Source organism: Emydura macquarii, unplaced genomic scaffold (assembly GCF_026122565.2).
Source record: "Emydura macquarii macquarii isolate MOO-44397 ecotype Brisbane River unplaced genomic scaffold, CSIRO-AGI_Emac_v2 contig_587, whole genome shotgun sequence".
Lineage (NCBI taxonomy): Eukaryota > Metazoa > Chordata > Testudines > Chelidae > Emydura > Emydura macquarii.
This window is the reverse complement of record NW_027130724.1, coordinates 14,376,758-14,395,201: the sequence shown is the minus strand read 5'-3', so window position 1 is coordinate 14,395,201 and position 18,444 is coordinate 14,376,758. Positions and strand designations below refer to the sequence as shown.

The 18,444-nt window shown below is 38.9% G+C and overlaps 1 protein-coding gene across 5 annotated transcripts in view; it reads left to right on the top strand.

Annotated features, from left to right (window-relative positions):
• The window catches only part of DENND5A (DENN domain containing 5A), a 96,543-nt gene that overhangs the window by 67,383 nt on the left and 10,716 nt on the right, over positions 1–18,444 (top strand). For 3 of the 5 annotated variants that reach the window (XM_067540759.1, XM_067540764.1, XM_067540761.1), the window contains 9 exons: positions 2,474–2,626; positions 3,407–3,511; positions 6,137–6,221; positions 7,285–7,369; positions 9,357–9,485; positions 13,820–13,941; positions 15,651–15,796; positions 16,683–16,801; positions 17,969–18,150. In XM_067540759.1, coding sequence (XP_067396860.1) covers positions 2,474–2,626; positions 3,407–3,511; positions 6,137–6,221; positions 7,285–7,369; positions 9,357–9,485; positions 13,820–13,941; positions 15,651–15,796; positions 16,683–16,801; positions 17,969–18,150 — 1,126 coding nt within the window. The remainder of the gene's footprint in view (positions 1–2,473; positions 2,627–3,406; positions 3,512–6,136; positions 6,222–7,284; positions 7,370–9,356; positions 9,486–13,819; positions 13,942–15,650; positions 15,797–16,682; positions 16,802–17,968; positions 18,151–18,444) is intronic. The other 2 variants (XM_067540760.1, XM_067540763.1) reach the window with 2 other exon arrangements.

Genomic DNA, 18,444 nt, shown 5'->3' with positions numbered 1-18,444 from the left:
AGTTCTCTTTCGTTCAGTAGATCTGTCCCTTTCCTATATTTGGTCATCCACTTTTTTTTTTTTTTTAAGCTAACTTTTATTTCTGCTAGCAATGGAGAGAGATTGCACTGGATTCTGTTTTATCCTTTGCACCATCAACATACTTGTTCATTAAGAACCAGATTGTGGACCTTTAGTCATGAATAAAGGCTTAGTAAATAATTGTGCTTTGATAGTCTGATCTGCAGTCTGTTGAAATCAGTGGAAAAGCTCCCATTGATTTCAGTAGGTTTCATGTCAGTACTATTTGCAGAGTAGGGTACTGCTCTTCATGATAATCTGGCCTTAAATTCCAATCACTTACAGCTGTGTAACCCTTGGAAGGAAAGAATTGCCTAAGAAACACTGAGGACATAAGTCAAAGACCATGAAGTTGCCCAGGTGTAAATGAGGGCCTAATTTGTCTGCAGAACTTGATTACTTGCAAAGATGCATGAGCTAGAAAAGAGACAGATGCATTCTCAGAACTCTGGACAAGTTTTTCGGTCTGGCAGTCAGAAAAAGTAGGAGGGATTTTCAAAAGCACTTTATTTGACTTTGAAGCATAAAACCCACTGACTTTCAAAGTGTGGCATTTTCAGTGGGGCTTGTGTGACTAAGTGACTTAGGCACTTTTGAAAATGCCTCAGTATTTTTATGATTGAATTGAGAACATTTGATACATAGATCATTGAGATGCAATAAACATGGATGCTTATATTTTATAAATGCATATAAACTACGTAGCATTTGCATAGACTTTATTATCTGTAGATCTCATTCAAAGCACTGTCAAACATGGCTAAATTATTATCTCTGCTTTATAGATAGGCAAATGGAGGAACTGAGAAATGTAAGTGACTTTCCCACAGTTGCACACTAAATCTGACAGATCCAGAAATAGAAGCCAGGAGAGCTGGGTTCTAATGTTCTGTCCACAAGGCTACACACTGTTGTCATAAATGTACTTCAAAGAGCATACTTCTGTATAACTCTGTTCTAGCCTGTTGCAATAAATACATTATCCATTGCAGGGACTGTCTCATTATTTATGACTGTTATAGAGGCCAGCATGATGGGGCCTTGATCCTGACTGGCGTCTTTGGAAGCTACCATAGTATAAATGTTTAATAATAAACGTATTAAAAAACTTTTCATGAGGACAACCTCACGTAGATATTGTTAAAGTGGTAAAGTATACCTGTTGGAAGAAAACATCTTTTCTGTGATGTGGCTGCCACCTGTATGGACGAATGGGAGTCTCTTCACCTGCTGAAAATGCTCCACTTATGCCTCTATCTTCTGTATCCACTAGCAGAAGATCTGTTCTGCCCACTCCCCACCACAGCTTTATTAGGTGGAACTGCCGTTATCAGGCAGTGGCAGCAAGGGCAGGAGTGGCTGTGAACCAGTTAACTGCAGGGGAGATAGCAGCATGCATAAGAACCACACACCCCTATAGCAGCCATCTCTAGACTCCAGGGACAAGCAGGACAGCATTCAAGTCCTCCTGGATACCCCAGGAAAGGGTTCCTCTTGGAAAAACAACATTCAGATGTGGGCTGACAGGAACAGCGTGCTGAAGGTAGGTATGCCCAAATTTCTCTCAGGCCTCCCACCTTCATCCAGAGGAGACTTAGCCTGGATAAACAGAACTTAGAGTCCTTAAACCTTCCTTCCTCAGTGAGAGGGCTCCCTGCCTACCTTCTTCTTCTCTGTTTCAAGGGACCGTGCAACAACTAGATGGCAGGAACTAGATGGCAGGAAAAGCCTCATTCTTCACGATCTCCATCTCTGATAAGGAGCTTCCTGAAGAGAACAAACTAACATCGAATCCTGACTTATTTGCTGTCCCCCTCCACTTTGCTACTGTTCAGGAAACTCCAGGAGGGTCACTCCAGAGGAATAGGATGTCTTAAAAAAAAAACTCTCTGGCAAAACAAGCTCAGAGAATGAGGTGGAACTTTCCATGTCACTCCAAGGCACTTCCTCAGAACTGATTCTGCCTGTTCACACCTCTGGTAATGAAGGTGATAGACTTGGGGTACACCTCTCCTGATTCTATATCTACCCTGCTCTTGAATCTCCTCAGGTTCTGCAGGTCATGGTGACTTTCATGACCTCTGGCTGTTCCACTCAAAGGTGCACTCAGTAACGATCACCTATTCTAAGCACTCGGACCAGCCTCTGGAGGCCAAGTGTTTCCCTTTGTCTAACTCGCCTAGATAAAAAGATGGAAGAGGCTGTCAGGTGATGGATACTGGTGATGCCACATAATGGAGAACTCTTAGTGAGATAAGAGAAATGTGTTTCTGCACTAGCTTGTCCAGGGGACAGTATAAACCCAATTGTATTATCAATCTATTAATAATGTAAAGGGATTTAAAGAGTGTGAAGGATTGTAAAGGTTCCTGGTGTGTAAGAATAACTTTCATTTTGCCATTTTTTTTCCAAGACCAAGAGGATGCTGGTTGAAAAAATGGGTCGAGAAGCTGTGGAACTAGGTCATGGTGAGGTGAACATCACAGGTGTAGAAGAGAATACGTTAATAGCCAGTCTTTGTGATCTCTTAGAAAGAATATGGAGTCATGGTCTACAGGTCAAACAGGTAAATAATGGTATTTCATAGAACTTGCAACTTTACATCCATTTTTTCACTGTTTCTTTTAAAAAAAATTTCAATTATATTTTATACTCTTAAAATCCAACTATTTTGGTACTTTTCACACTCTTTAAACTGATCCTCCCTGCCCAAAGTACAATACACAACTGTACTCTCAGGGATAATTTTATGAATGCCTGTTTACCATTTTACTTGTCTGTTTTACAGACTGATAAATACTATTTCTATTTTTTATTTTATTTATCTCTTACTATAGCTGTGTGGACTTAAGAGCTTGTAGTTTATGATGCTATTAATGGATTATGTGATGGGGATTTGTCCTCAAGAACAGTAGCTTACTTTACAAAACTTAACCCTCCTTTTTTTCCCTTTTCTTTTGCTTGCTCCCCCTAAGCGTGGTACTTATTTAGAGATGGTCAAGTGAAGTTTAAAAGGCCTCTGGCTAGTGGTATCATTTTCCTTTTATTATAGAGTTCCAGCTGTTTGGTTTCTCCTGTCAGATTAGACAGAGTTTGGGAGGTGTTCTTTCTTCCTCTTTCCCCCTGTGTGTATGGGGAGGGGAAAAAGGACTTGAATGCTGTTTTATTTAAAGGAAGTATTTTGCAGAGTAAATATGTTTAATCCAGGCAGCCCTAATCCAATTTCTCTGTCCTCTGCATCTATGCCACCATTGCCTAAATCTGCTCTCATTCAAACTATAACAGTAGTTTCTTGATGTGAAGGCATATCGTCTGACTCTCCCCTTCCCTCTTGTATACTACTTAGGATAGAAGCTGTACTACTTTCATCCTAGAAGACAGAGCATCAGTATACTCTGCTTCAACTCAGATTTGGGCCTTTCAGACAACCAGGCGGCCAACCCTACATAAGGTTAATGCTTTGGATTGATTGCAGATGTTGGCAAACAGTGCTGAATGGTCTGTTGTGGTAGAATAATTAGAGGCCTGACGAAGGAAGTGCAGTGCATCTAACACTGTGATCCAAAGTAAAAAGCGCTGCTAATCCTACATGTATTCTGGCCTCTATTAAAATTATGAAAGCCTGCTATTTATAAATTGATTCATCCAATAATGAGCAAAGGAAGAGTATTCCTCCTTAGCGGACCATAGTAATGAAGATTGCTTCCCACCCCCACTCTAGACTTTTGCCTGTTTTCCTGCTGATGGATTTGTTTTGTTCCATGTAGCTACCAAGTGGTTCTTTCATGTGCTGTTCAACTCCATGTCCATCAACTGACCAAAGCCCACCACCTGCCTCAATTGATCCTTTTGATCATGCAGTGTAGGATCTAGTGACCTTTGTCAGTCTAAACTTATATGAAGACCTTGATTTCCCCTTCGTTCCTTATGCTGTCTCCTCCTCCTCTTTATACTTGCAACTTGCATCATCATTATTCTCCATTAACTTCTCCAAGTAATAATGTGCTGGTGAAATTTCTTCTCGATTCTCATTGGTATTTCCTTTTCCATTTTCTGTAGAGTCCTTTGCTTATTTGCCTTTTTCAGATGTGTTCCAGCATTGGGAGCACATGCTGTCCTCAGCAGTTGCAGTACCAAGTTGCCAAACTCTAGAATGTATTTGAGTGTGCATTTGTTTCCCCCCAGAAATAGTATTTTGGCTGTGATCATCTCCCTGAATGATTTTCATACCTGTCCTTTAGTAAAGCCCACTGTACATTTTGGTTTCCACAGTAGAGCTGCCATATACACTAATGAGAAATCAGGCTTCTTTGGGGTTTTTTGTAATGTTCCTACTAAACACATTTTTTAAAGAGGATTTCCTTACACTATTGTAACTGAGAAATTTGCTGCTTTATATTTTAGAAACATACCACCATAATTTGTGTGGGAATGATACTTTGGAGCAAATCTCTTGTAGATCTTGTAGAGATGTTGGTTCTCCACATTAGTTGCAGAACTGAACAAGTTGGGATAGATTTTTAAAGCTGACTTTTCTTTTTGCACCTGCAAAATTGACCTCTCAATTATTTGCGCCCCATAACCAGCTGTTTAGATGTTTTAAATGACATCAGTGGTGCCCACACTGCAGGTGCAAATAGGAATCCCCAAATAAAGTCAAGATTTGGCAGCTCTTTTGCTATACAGACACCTCCTCTTTTTGAACAACAGTAATATCCTTATAAATATGAATAAAACTTTCTAATCTACCCATTTAGCAGAAACATACAATTCCCAATCTTTCACTGGGATTCCCAATTTAGGGTTAGCTTCCTAAAAGAATTTGTTACTTACGATTCATTTACTGAGGAAGTGCATCTAATCAAAGTACTGGATGGTCCTTATTTGGTTATTGCTGCCTTCTGTGACTTCAGGAGCACTTGATTTGTCATTCACAAATAGCTTTAGGGTGAACTTGATAATCCTTGTGGTGAGTGAGGGATAAATTTCACCACCTCACTTTTTAGGAAGGCAGCATATTGATGTTGTTATAAATTTTACTTTTGTATAAATAATGCATTTTGAATTTTGCCCTTTAAAATTTCTTTACTATCTATTAAAACAGCTTCAAGCTTTATTTGAAATTTTTTCTTTTCCTGATTTTTTTTTTTTTTTAAACATTTGTAGTGAGGCTCTTTGCTCTATTTGCTAGAGGAACTTGGAAAGATCTTTGGAGGACCTGAAAAAGTACCTCTCAAACCTCCACCATCAGCTTGGGTAGAATGTTGTAGACTCAGGGCTGGGCTACATGGAAAAGTTCCATTGGCATAGCTACATCTCTCAGGGATGTGAAAAATTCACACTCCTGAGAGACATATTTATGCTATCCTAGCCCCTGGATAGCACTAGACTGATGAAAGAATTCTTCCTTCAACCCAGCTACCGCCTCTTGGGGTGGTGGATTAACTACAGTGATGGGAGGGGTTTTCCCATTACTGCAGTGAGGGTCTACACTGAAGCGCTACAGCAGTGCAGCTGCAGCTGTGCCACTGTAGTGTTTTAAGTGTAGACATAGTTTAAGAGTCTGCCCAATCTGATTGTGCATCTCTTCCCCATTCAGTAGGGAAGACAGCTGTAAACTCAGGTTACAGGGTCATGTGACATTGGCACTCACTTCACTTTTGTAGTACATATTTAAATAAGTGTTTTGGTCACATCTTGATAAATAATGAGATGTGAAGCCCAGCTGCTTTGTTCAGTTATCAGAATCTCTAGGTCCAGCTAGTTTTTACTTTAAATAAAAAATGACACCAAAAGTGGGATACACTGGACAGTTAAACTTTTACAAATCATTTACACTTTTCCTTTAGTTCTCCTGTCCTTTTTCCAGCTGTTTACCACCTCCTACTTCTTTTAATTCTTGTTTTTCTTTTTTTATCGATGATACTGATAGGGAAAACAAAACATCTTTAGGACTGTTGTTGTAAATGTTACTTTTAATGTGTTTTTTAATTTTCAGTTTTATGAAACTCAGACATTCGTTGATTTAAATGGCTAAATACAATATGTTATCAATTAATTTTTTTTTTTATTTTAGGGAAAATCTGCTTTGTGGTCTCACTTATTACATTACCAAGAAAATAGGCAGAGAAAGCCCACGTCAGGTAGCTTCAGTACCTCAGGTAACATTGGCTTACACTGCAGAAGGGTTTTCTAAAGTACTAGCAGGACTACCCTAAAAATGGTAAAAATTTTCCAAATTACTAGGTTTTAGACTCTTTCAAACCTATTCCAAATGATGCATATGAAACAGAAAATTGTAAATTCTTCACTGCTCTAGAGTGCTTTAGAGGAGGAGACTTACTATGATGATGTTGTCATTTTCATGTAACTGTTGAGACTGATTTATTGACTGCAGCGTTGACATGGAATAGACTTGTTTTCCAGTATAATTCTGAAGACTTATTTTGAATAGGATTTGTTGGTCATGCAGGTAGTCAAAGGCAGAGCTGTGAATAGAACCCAGGTTTCCTGACTCCCATTCCAGTGTTCTGTGAACATTGGTCTGACATGCAGAAAGATCTGGGTTTGAAACGAACTGTTGATCTTCTGCTCTCCGGCTTGAGACTGAGAGCAGGTGATTGCTCATAGTTCAGTGTTGGAAGTATGATATAGTGATGGTACTGTTTAGCATTTAAACTGCAGATTTTGTGTTCTACTTGTATTACCAATTGCTGTAGTTTAAAACTGTGATGCAGGCTTCATTGGATATATTGTACACATACACATACACAGTGTCAACAGTGCCCACTTGTTTTAACTCATTTGAGAAGGAAGTGAAGAACTCTTTTTAGAAAATAACACTTCAGTGATAAATAGTCTGTAGAGATCCCACTCTTTGGTCTCACACCACTCCTTGTTATGCCAAAGCTTATTAATATGTGATAGTACTGAGCATATTATGAGTTACCTGAACATTTCGTATGCAGACTGTCAATATTTTTGCATGGATTTAATATACTGCCATAGTCAGCACTGAGTTGTGCCATAATATTTTCACAAAGCCATGCGTCAGAAAAGTGTGCAGCATATACTGTACCATTTCTGGATTCTAGGGAAAACTGTTTCTCTCTAAATGTTTTCAAATACTTAGGTTGTGTTACTGGTAGGTAGTGTTGTTTAAATATTACTTTAAAATCTTTGAATTATTTTTCCATTGATTAAAAAATATTCTTGTGACTTTAGGAGTACTTCTTGATTCAGAAAGGAGGAAGTCAGATGCCAGCCCAGCCATGTCACCCTTGAGGATCTCTCTCATTCAGGATATGAGGTTAGTTTGGGGAAGTAAAAGAAATCCTAAAGATCTGTATTCATTCCTATGCATGTAACTTGTGTAAAAGATTTACTTCAATAACGTGTAAAGAAAGTATAATTCTGAATGGCTCATGTGAGTTTTGCATGGTCAGTATCATTTTGAGTGAACCTGAGCTCTTCCACAAAATAGACTCAATTAATGTAAATAATGAAAATCACTCTCTCTTATTGTCCTCCCTAAAGTCTGTTATGAAGGAAAATGGGATGAAAGTACTTTCATCAATAAACCTTGGAAAGACTAAGATTATTTCATGATACGAAGAACTGTAGATTATAAAGGCTGACTTTGGATAATCAAGGATTAAACTTGTTTGGCTATGTTCCTGGTTTTGTAGTTGATGTGTTTCAACTGGAAAAGCAATGTGCTTCAGTTGGAAGAAATTGCTAAGCAATCTTCCCAAAGGTTATAATGAAATACTTTCACTGACCTGAGTGAAAACTTGCTTCATACTGTGGAAACTGTACACCTACAGTATCTGACTCCACTGAAATATTTGTTAGTTTATAGCCATACTCTCCTTGTCTATATCCTGAGCTGTCTTCATAGTATCTTATCTCTGAGACTGGGGAACAGGATCATATCTATGGGGAACAGGATCATATCTACCCAATAATCCTGGAACTGGTTGGGCAGTTCTGAACTCTTCCTTATTTCCTGATGAACCTCAACAACTTCTGAATCTGAGAGTGGGATGGCCAAGCGCTGGCCATTGCATGTACCTAGAGTGTGAAAGCCAGTGCCAGAAAAATATGAAACTCAAAACTAAATATACTTCTTTCATGTGCTTGCCATTTTCTAATATTAAACACCTTTTCAGACTTCAAAATGGATTAATTCTAAGGCCTGGTATCTCTACCATAGGCTTCCTCCATGGCCTTGGCAGATCACTTAACTTCTCTGTGCTTGTGTACCCATCTCTCTCAAATCTGCATAATCCCTACCAAAATTCTGGGAATTATTTGTTTGATCTCTTCAGTTGAAAAGAAAATTCCCATAATTTCTTCTTTTAATAATAATTAGCTCAAAGTCTCCACTGAACTTGCACCTGAGTCATACTTGAAAATTTAAGTTTGAATTTGAGTGTGCAATGCTAATGCATAAGGCTCATTGAACATCTGAAACTAACCAAATATTTTGGAACAGGTCTATAAAATATGGAAGATAATATTACAGTTGTTAAATCTAGTGACAGGAGTTGTGTATTTAAACAAATAGGGTTTTACATTTTTAATATAGATATTTATACTTCCCTCTGGACTGGTTAAAAACAACAACAACAACAAAACAAAAAATAAAATATGAAACCTGGATTGACTGGCAATCAGAAGAAGCTCTTTAATAAAGCTGTCTGGATAGGATGACTCTGTGAAATGCTATTTGTATGACTGCAACTCATGCTGGTTTTTTTAAACTTGAATTTATTCATTTTTAAAAGGTTTTTCTTTCCTTGGGGTTTTTCCCAGCTAACTTTAAAATTTTGGAGAGGGAGAAGTGAACTCAACCTATTCAAGGAACATGATCTTCCCTGTAATATAGAACATTTATGGCTTGTAGCTTGAATCTGCTATTGTGTGTGCAAGGGCAATATTTAATTTTCCAAAGCGTTCAGCCATACATAGTGCAGATATAAGGACAAGAGTGAACCTTAAATCATTGTGAGGTGATAGGACTAGTCAGTCTAGAATCCTGAAAAGAGGCCATTGCAGTACAGATACTTCCTTTTTTATCTTGTATTCCTCTTTTTAACCAGATGTACAGGGATGGAAGGGACTTAGATAGTGAAATATATTAATTTATGGGCCTCTCTTTTTTCCAGCAGTTGTCAAAATGTAGAACACGTAAGGCAGAATTCTTTCCACAGTCCTGCTTGATTAGAAAAAGCTGGGATGACGACGTGGGAATATTATTAATCAACGTCTGATTATCGGTATTTCCTTTTTAGGCATATCCAGAACATCGGTGAGATCAAAACAGATGTTGGCAAGGCCAGGGCCTGGGTTCGATTGTCCATGGAAAAGAAGTTACTTTCCAGACATCTAAAGCAGCTTCTTTCAGATCTTGAACTTACAAAGTAAGCCTGTCTATCCTAAACAGACCTTTTAAAAATCAAACCTGTTTAATAATTGTTCAGCTTTAAAAACACAAGCTTGCCAATGCTCATATCTGTTTAACAGTGCACACAGGAGGTACAGTGGTAGAGCTAACAAACCACTCACAGCGTGGGACACGCTTAAGAGGGAGGAAGGTCTGTGGTTAAGGCCCTGGACTGGGACTCTCGAGATCTATGTTCAGTTCTGAGCTCTGCTACAGTCAATTAGGCCCAGGTCTCCAAATGTGACTAGAGATTTTGGGAGCCCAACGTGAGCCATCCTAAGTGATTGTCAGTTTTGGGACTCAAGTGTGTGCTTAAAGCTGTTCAAGTGTTTTGAATCAGGGCCTTTGTGCATCAACCCCTCCCTCCTCTGTAAAACTGGAATATTGTCTTTCTCCCCAAGAGTTCTCTGTGTGGGTGGGTGGACAGAGCCTGGCACAATGCAGCCTTGATCCTGACTGGGGACCCTCGGTGCCATCACAATACAAAAAATAAATAACTTAAGGCCGAACTGTGAAGAGAGTTTCAGCTCATCCTCTAAAACTGCAGTCACAACTCTGTGTGCTCATATTTTTCACATCCTAGTTGGTGCAGTTAATTATTCATTAGGAGCGTGGGGTTGAATAAACTGGGGGGGGGGGGTTGTTTGTTTGTTTTTTTGTAGTTGTAGAGCGGCTACTAGTAAGTTGTTGGTTTTTTTTTTTTTTTTTTTTTTTTTTTTAATTGAAGATGAATACTTGTAGGCATTTAAAAATACACCTAGCAATGCATACAGATAGCATTGTCTGGACTTTGAAGGAAGATAAAAGTGGTGGGTGGGAACTGGTACTGTAGGTTGCATTTTGTGCCTGGACACTACCTCTTTTCACTAAGAGCAAACATGGCTGCTGTAGGTAAGGGATGAGAGTGTCCGTCTCTCTCTCTCTCTCTCTCTCTCTTGCACGCACATTTTGATGCCATCCATATACAACACTAATTAAAGGAGAAACTGAGTATAGTATTTAAGTATGTCAGGCCCCAGGATTTTATTAATCAGCATAACATGTTTAGAGAAAATGTGTGCTGTTAAGTCTTTGCAGTTGAGAGTCGTGGGGCAATGCCACGGGCCAGAGCGGAATTCATTAGTGTTTAATGTTTAGGCATGGCCTGATTCACTGGCATCAAGGGTTAATTCGTTAAACCTGACAACATTTATCCCATGTAGAAGAAGGGACACGATTTAAAAGCAAATGCTCCAAAACCCTTGCCTTTGTGTTGCTCCTTAGTAAAATGGACACTGTTTTTTTAGATGTAGCTCAGTATGAGAGACAAAAATATAAATATATACTCCAACATGGGAAGTGAACAGATGAGCTGCTTACATGTAAGCAGGCATCAATAGTAGGTAATCCTGAGTGCCTATTTGTACATTTTTAGATGTTCTAGTCAGAGAAGGATTAGAGCAGTCCAGTCAGCGCAGATTAGCAGTGCGTTAAACAAGGCCATTTCAGCTCCTAGGAGGGGAATTTTAGAGGGGGGAGTTCCATGCGAAGTGCTGCACTAAGCATAACCATGCAAAGTGTCTCATTTGCTAATGCATTTTCCAAGGTAACTACTGCAGTTAGCAATATTAAGAGAATGGGTTTTGCCATATGTAGCAGACATACTGGGATGTATTCAATCTACAAAAGGAGCATAATGAGAGAGGAGGGAAAGCCCCAGATACATTCCCCTACTGTCCTTGTAATAATGCCTGCTCTCCAGTGGTGATTTTTCTCTGCTTCCTCTTAATAAAAAGTGAGGCCTAGAAAATGGAAACAGTCCTGAATCTGGAAGTGGTCAGTTGGATTAGTATCAGCCTAGGCACTATTCTTACTGCAGTGGAAAGCCATGTGGAATGTCTTGGATCTCTAAGGCCATTTTTAAAAATATGGAAGAAACTTTATAGCCACATTAATCCAGAATGAAAACCAGTCCAGGCCATTGTAGTAATTTCCACCAATTCCAGGAAATTCTGTGGGACTACTCTATTCACAAGCCAGAATGGTGGACAATGAAAGTAAGAGAATTCTAAAGACCTTGGTGAGCCTAAATTTCAAATGTGAACTGATAAACAGCATGTCCAAATTCTGCTTCTGGATGCTGATACCAGGGTGTTCCTATTTTACATGACTAAAGGCTGAAATGTATATTCAAATGCAGAAGCTGGAACTATTGAAGCACTTTACATTTGAAAACTGGGCTCATAGTTGTAAATCCTGAGTGTTGAGATAACTTAGTGATTGGAATAATATCCATACAGTTAAAGTGGCTAACATAATAGATATGAATACTAAGAAGGAATGAGAGTAGTGTTACCAAGATTCCTAAAGAAGATCAGGAAACTGAAGTGTGTCCATTCTGAGTAAATGAAGAATAAAAATGTTCAGAAGTTAGCTGAAACACTATCAGAAATTTCAGATGCTAAAATACAGAGAGACAAATGTCCCCAGCAACGTCAATCCTCTTGGATAGGCTGTCTAAACACAGTTCAAGTTACCCAAGTGAAACATGGACTCATTGAGCCGTTAGGTGCTCAAAGGTCTACTACTTTTGTGGCAAACGGCTAGTTCAGTTGATTTAAAACTGTGGAGCTTTATTTCCACGGAAACGTTTTCAATGTGATCAGTGTTATTGATGTGGTTGTTATATAAATGAGGATGTTGTATATGTTAATTATTGATTTATTTTGTAAATGTTTGGCTTGTGATCCAGTTGTCAACTGTTCCTGTGTGCTGTCTGAGATTGGAGCAGACTGTCAAGGGGTCTGCTTAGAAGGAGCAATCTGTCCATGGCACACTTGGCTGTGATAGAAGTTTTATACTGATCTTACATCTATTCTGTTTAAATATTCTTATATCCTTGATTGAGTTGATGTATCTTTGCACGTTCCTCTTTTGTGGATATTCATTAATGCTGATTTCTTTAGTTGTGATACTACAGAAGAGAAGAGTTTCCTTGCTTAATTGCTCTTCATTTCTGGATGTCTCTTGTAACTGTACATCATGTAGTCATCCATAAAAATATTATTTTAAATCAATAAATAGAAAGTGACCACGTCTGTCCTGTGGCTTTTTTGCTGCAGCTGCATAAACCTAACAAAAATAGTAATATACTATGTACTAATGAATAATGTCAGGCCAGGGTTTATTCCAACCAGGATTTTGATTTGTAAAGAGATTGTAAGTTCTCCTGAAGATGCCTTCCTTTTGAGTCCTGTACAGTGTTCAAACACAAGGTAACAAGGTGGTGCTTAACGAATACATAATGCTAATAAGTATACATGATTGTTTTTCTTTGTTCACATTTGATTCCTCTGGATAGCGATTGGCTTCTCTAAACTACCCTATCTTGGGCTGTCCAGGGACCACTTAAGCAGCCTGGGGACCTGTGTAAGGTTATGTCTAAACTGGAGCTGGAAGGTATAATTTTCAGCTTGAGGAGACATTCCCACGCTTGCTCTGATTGAGCTGGCATACTAAAAATAGAAGTGTAGTCACAGTGACATGAATGGCGGGAGGGGCTAGCTGCTCCAAATACATACGTAGGGCGTTGAACAGGATCCTACTTGCTCAGCTAGCTCCTGGTGCCGCTGCAGCTACACTTCTCTTTTTAGCTTGCTAGCTCTCTCAAACCTAGGGTGGGCATGTCTCCTTGAGCTGGAAATGATACCTCCAGCTTGCAGTACCGATGTACCCTCAGTTACGGCAGACTCTCTGGGCTGCCCCATGACTGCCCAGAATCTCTGCAGTGCTGTGGTCCCACTCTCACCCACAAAGCTGCCTACTCAGGGAACAATCTTACAGCTGTCTTCCCCTGGACCTGCCCTGGAGGGATCCTCCCCTGGCTGGATAGGGGGCTTTTATGGCTGCTTTACCTTGCTCCAGCCTTTTATACAGCATAAATGGGCCAGAGCAAGAATGAGGATCTTACCCCAGAAGGTAAAATCCCTTCTGCATATACACAGTGAGATATTTTATCCTAATGAATCATATCCTAAATTAAGTTCAGGAGGTATAGTGCATCTTAAATTGTGCTCTCTGAACTTTCTAAAGCTCTCTAAACTGACAAAAGGGGTTGAGATGAGCACAAAAAACTGAAATGACATGCTCCAGAATGTACAGACTTGCAAGATGCCTACATGTCTTGGCTGATTGAATGCTTTTGGCTCTCAGCACCCATACTTCTTGTCATTTGTAATTGCTTACATATTCTTTACAGTTGACCTAATAGAGATAGAAAACATATGACTGAAAGGATCTTGTTACTGTGATAGGTTATTTTTGTTTTATCAGAAAATTGTACAAGCGTTATGCCTTTCTTCGCTGTGATGATGAGAAAGAACAGTTCCTCTATCATCTCCTGTCATTTAATGCTGTCGATTACTTTTGCTTTACCAATGTTTTCACAACAATCTGTAAGTACCTATTTTTCCTTCAGTGCTGCTCTTCAGCTTTCAGTTGGTTATTCTTATGTGAGTTTCTAAGCAGTTTTAATATGTTCTTTCACCGAGCTCCATTAATTTCCTATTCACGTCCAGATATGTTCCACTATATCACTGTCATTTTTAATATCATTCCTGAAAGGTGGTGGTAGTATCTATTCTTCTTTCACTAAAGGGTTTGTTTTACCCTCAGTGTGTGAGCATTGTCATCAATAGGAGTTGCCTGTGTGAAACATGAAACTAATAAAGATTTAAATAATGTTGCTTAATTTCCACTTGATAGTATTAACTGCATATAACTGGCCTAAAAATGAAGAATTGCAGAACAGCCTCATTTAACCAAATCACTGGTTGAGGGACATAATTTGTTTGGTTTAAATGAAAAATGGCTCAGTACAACAAATCTTACTAAGGAAAAATAATAGCCAACACTAAGCTCTTGTTTTGGATATTGTTATGCTGTCATTACTCTGCAACTAACAATATATTGGGGGTGGAGGGGGCGGTGAGGAGGAGAGAAATGAAAAGGAGAAGGGTTTTAATAGTTTTAAAGGTCATGGGCATCAAGCTTTTAAGAAAATCCAGCACCAAATGCTTTCTTGAGGCTACTGTCAGATGAGGTGACATTGAGAGAGAGAGAAATGTATTAATTGCTTCAGCTGAAAAGCCTTCACAATAAGCCATTTATATGCTACAAAACAATGTAAATTGCCCAAGAACACAATAACTATTCACATAATTGAATTCTGTATAAAAGCATTTTGGCTAATAGGGGACCATGCATTAGAGTTGTACAGCATGACATTAGGCAGTTGAGTAATACTTTTATTTTCTCAGTGCTTCCTGAGTCAAAGGGATCTTAACCCAGCTTCTCTGCTCATACGTGAAGTGCTAAGAAAATAAGTGCTTGATGCCCAAACTCAATGTGTCACACCAAATATTTAAAAAAACATTTTTATTAATAGTTGATTACTTGGTTCTTGAAATTTTTTCACTTTACATTCAGATTAATGTAATGTGGTTCAAGATTCACAGTACATACTATCTAGAATTGGGTATCTACAGTATTTATCGTTTGCAGTAAATATTGGCAACAAACAAGCCTTACAAGTTGAAGATTCAGCGTGTGATTGAGTATGTCTGTCTGAATTAGTGCAAATGACAAACCCTGCTCTGAGTACATATGCATTTATGTAACAAAAATATAGGCACAGAGCTAGGCAATAAAATAACTGGCTTTTAATTCCAGTTCTCTTGTAGGCTCCCTGCATAACCATTGGCAAGTCATTTAACCTTAGTTTTCCTCTATGAAAAATGGGGAAAGTAACCATCTTAGTGACGTGATTTTAAGATCTTGAGATGAAAAAGGACTAAATAAATGCAAACACATTATTTGAAGCATATTTTTATTTTTTTATGGTGATTGTCATCAACTGTACTCTTAATATACTGGAGAATTTATGTTAACATCAGTTGCATATTCCTGATCATTCAGTATGTTTACAAATATTTTATGGGTTCTAAAGTCGCTATTCAATTCTTTGGCATTTGATAACTGAATAAATTTTATTAAACATAAAGAAGAAAAGCTAGTGTAACATAAAACACTATTAACTTACTTTTTCCATGATTATTCTTTTTGTAGGGTATTTTTTTAAGTGAGTTGCTTCTTGTATTTGCAGTGATCCCATACCATATATTGATTGTTCCTAGCAAGAAACTTGGAGGCTCAATGTTCACTGCAAACCCTTGGATCTGTATCTCAGGAGAGTTGGGTGAAACAGGAGTTCTGCAGATTCCCAAGAATATATTGGAGATGACCTTTGAGGTTTGTATTATTGACATATGGAAATATTTTGTTGGTAAAACATTCTTTGTTCAATTTAAATTAACTTTTTTCATCTTTTTTTGTAATATTTCGTCACTCTCATAGTCATAAATACTATTTGTGCCTGTACCTATCAAACACACCCATATTTAGGCAATTTGCAGAGTAGAATGATTGGTAAAATAAGCTGAGGTGAGGAGGATGAGACTTCTGTCTGAATATTAATTTACATCACCACTTCACTTTGTACTGTGGTTTTTTCCCCCTCCATAGGCTAAATTTCCTGGTGACTCATCAGTTCTTTTTTAGATTAGTTCTCCTTGTATTTAGTAAGCCAACCTTATTTCCTCTAACTATCAAGGTACCTAATAGCCTGTCTGATATTTAGTAGCAAACCTTTCTAAAAGGTTGTGGAGGTTGCAGATTCCCACACTATTGTAAATGGGGAGGCAAAGCTTATTTTTTCCAGATCCTGCCACTGACCCAAAGGAAAAAACTTTAAGAAAGTCATGCGAGTTTCCTTTCTTTTTTGTCATAGTGGACTCCACAGTGTATAAGAGTTAATGGTGCATTATTCTTTGATATTATCTTCAGTACAGCAGTACCTGAAACCCCAACAGAGATCTCTGTACCATTATTCTAAATGCTGTACAAACACATATTAAGAGACAATCTTATGGTCTAAATAGAGAAGATGGAGACCACAGGCACTGGGAGTTAAAGGGACTTGCCCAGGGTCATGTAGCAGGTTGGTGGCAGAGCAGGGATTAGAACACAGGCCTCCTGACTCCCCGCCTAGCACCCTCTCCACTGGACTACACTGCCTTAGCACATGTCAACTTCTGTTTGCTTCCCTATAACAGATAACTTCTTGTTTCATTTGCAGTGCCAGAACCTGGGAAAACTTACCACAGTACAAATAGGACATGATAATTCAGGGCTGTACGCCAAGTGGCTTGTGGAATATGTTATGGTCAGAAACGAAATAACAGGGCATACTTACAAGTAAGTATCATCCTAGCATTTTACATGGGATAAGTAGAATTTTTGCAGGGAGTTAGCATAACAGACCTGTCTGTTCATCAGTGCTCCTCTTCTCAGACTCTGCATCTTCAGGTGCTGATGTCCAAAGGGTTGGAGGATCACTTGATCTCTGGTATTCAACAGGATCAGGATTCTTATGAAAATAAACTAAGTTTCATTTACAAATGGTTCATATTTAGCCACCCAAATAAGCCAGGTGCAAACATAAAAGGAAGAGGTAAGCATCTCAAAAGAAAACTGCCTTGAAGCCAAACGAATAGCCAGTTAAAATTTGCTGCTTATCAAGTACAGATGATGTTCACCTGTACATGCACAGATCTGAAAAGCTCTATGAAATTATCAGAGGATTTTTGGGGACATGTCCGAATGAAAGTGGTTTTGAGCATTTTGTATACTTGCTGAGTGAGAAGGATAAGAGGAGTTTGATAATTCTTACTATAGTATGATTTGTTATATGCAGTGTGATTTGGTGCCCTATCTCTTGCTTATATAAGTTATGACAGCCTTAGGTCAGTGAGAAGACATCTGTAAATCCTTTCGGTTCACAATTAAGCAAAGGGGTGGGATTCTGTTTTTGGATACTGTTTGCTTTCCTAAACTGAGCTTGTTTGATTTGAGCCATTATGGGTTGAAAGATTCCTGGTGTCTGGACTACCGAATATCCATATTTCAGTGGATTAGTCAGTGGTTTGGAAACTGTGGCATAAACAGTTACGTGCAGATAGCCTGCTGTGAAAGTATTCATAGATGCTTCAAAGAAGCCATGTGACCAAATAAGAGCTTAAGTGTTTAACATGTCAAGTTACATGAGCAATTGAGCAGTGAGCCAATGTGTTAACTTCTTCTGGGGGAGAACCCTCCCAAACCAAATGCCCTGTGTATGGAGCAGAGACCTGAAGGCCGCTGCTGCTTTTACGTTGTGTATCTACATCATCTATTACCATGTATAGCACAAATCTGGAATAAGGCTATTTAACTTGTGCTCCCTCTGCTGGCTAAAAGAATCAAAAATAAATAGAATTGATTTGTTTCCCACTATGTCAATAAGAAAGTAAAATAATTTTTGAACTCAGGATATCCAGAAGCCAGAGTATATGCAGTCCCCATTCTAAGCCTTTATGTCCTTAGGTTTCCATGTGGGAGGTGGCTTGGAAAGGGGATGGATGATGGCAGTTTAGAGAGGATCCTGGTGGGAGAGTTACTAACTTCACATACCGAAGCAGATGAAAGGCAGTGCAGAACCCCGCCACTGCAACAGTCACCAAGTATGATCAGAAGATTTGTCACTATATCGCCAAATAACAAACCAAGTAAGTCAGAAGGGACATGCAGCATTGTTTATAATGATCTGTTGCCAGTAAAGGCCCCTCCCAAAAATAAATGTACTCCATTATTTCTGTGCCTTCTGCCTCCATTCCACAGTCAAACAGAAGAGGACACAAGGAGTGAGACACAGGGTATGTCTACACTACTTGTGGCTAGCCTGTGACAGCTGACTCAGGGCTCGGGCTATAAGCGGCTGTGTACTTGTGGTGTAGACATTTGGCTCTGGCACCCTCGCAGGGTCCTAGAGCCCAGATGACAGCTCGAGCCTGAACATCTAC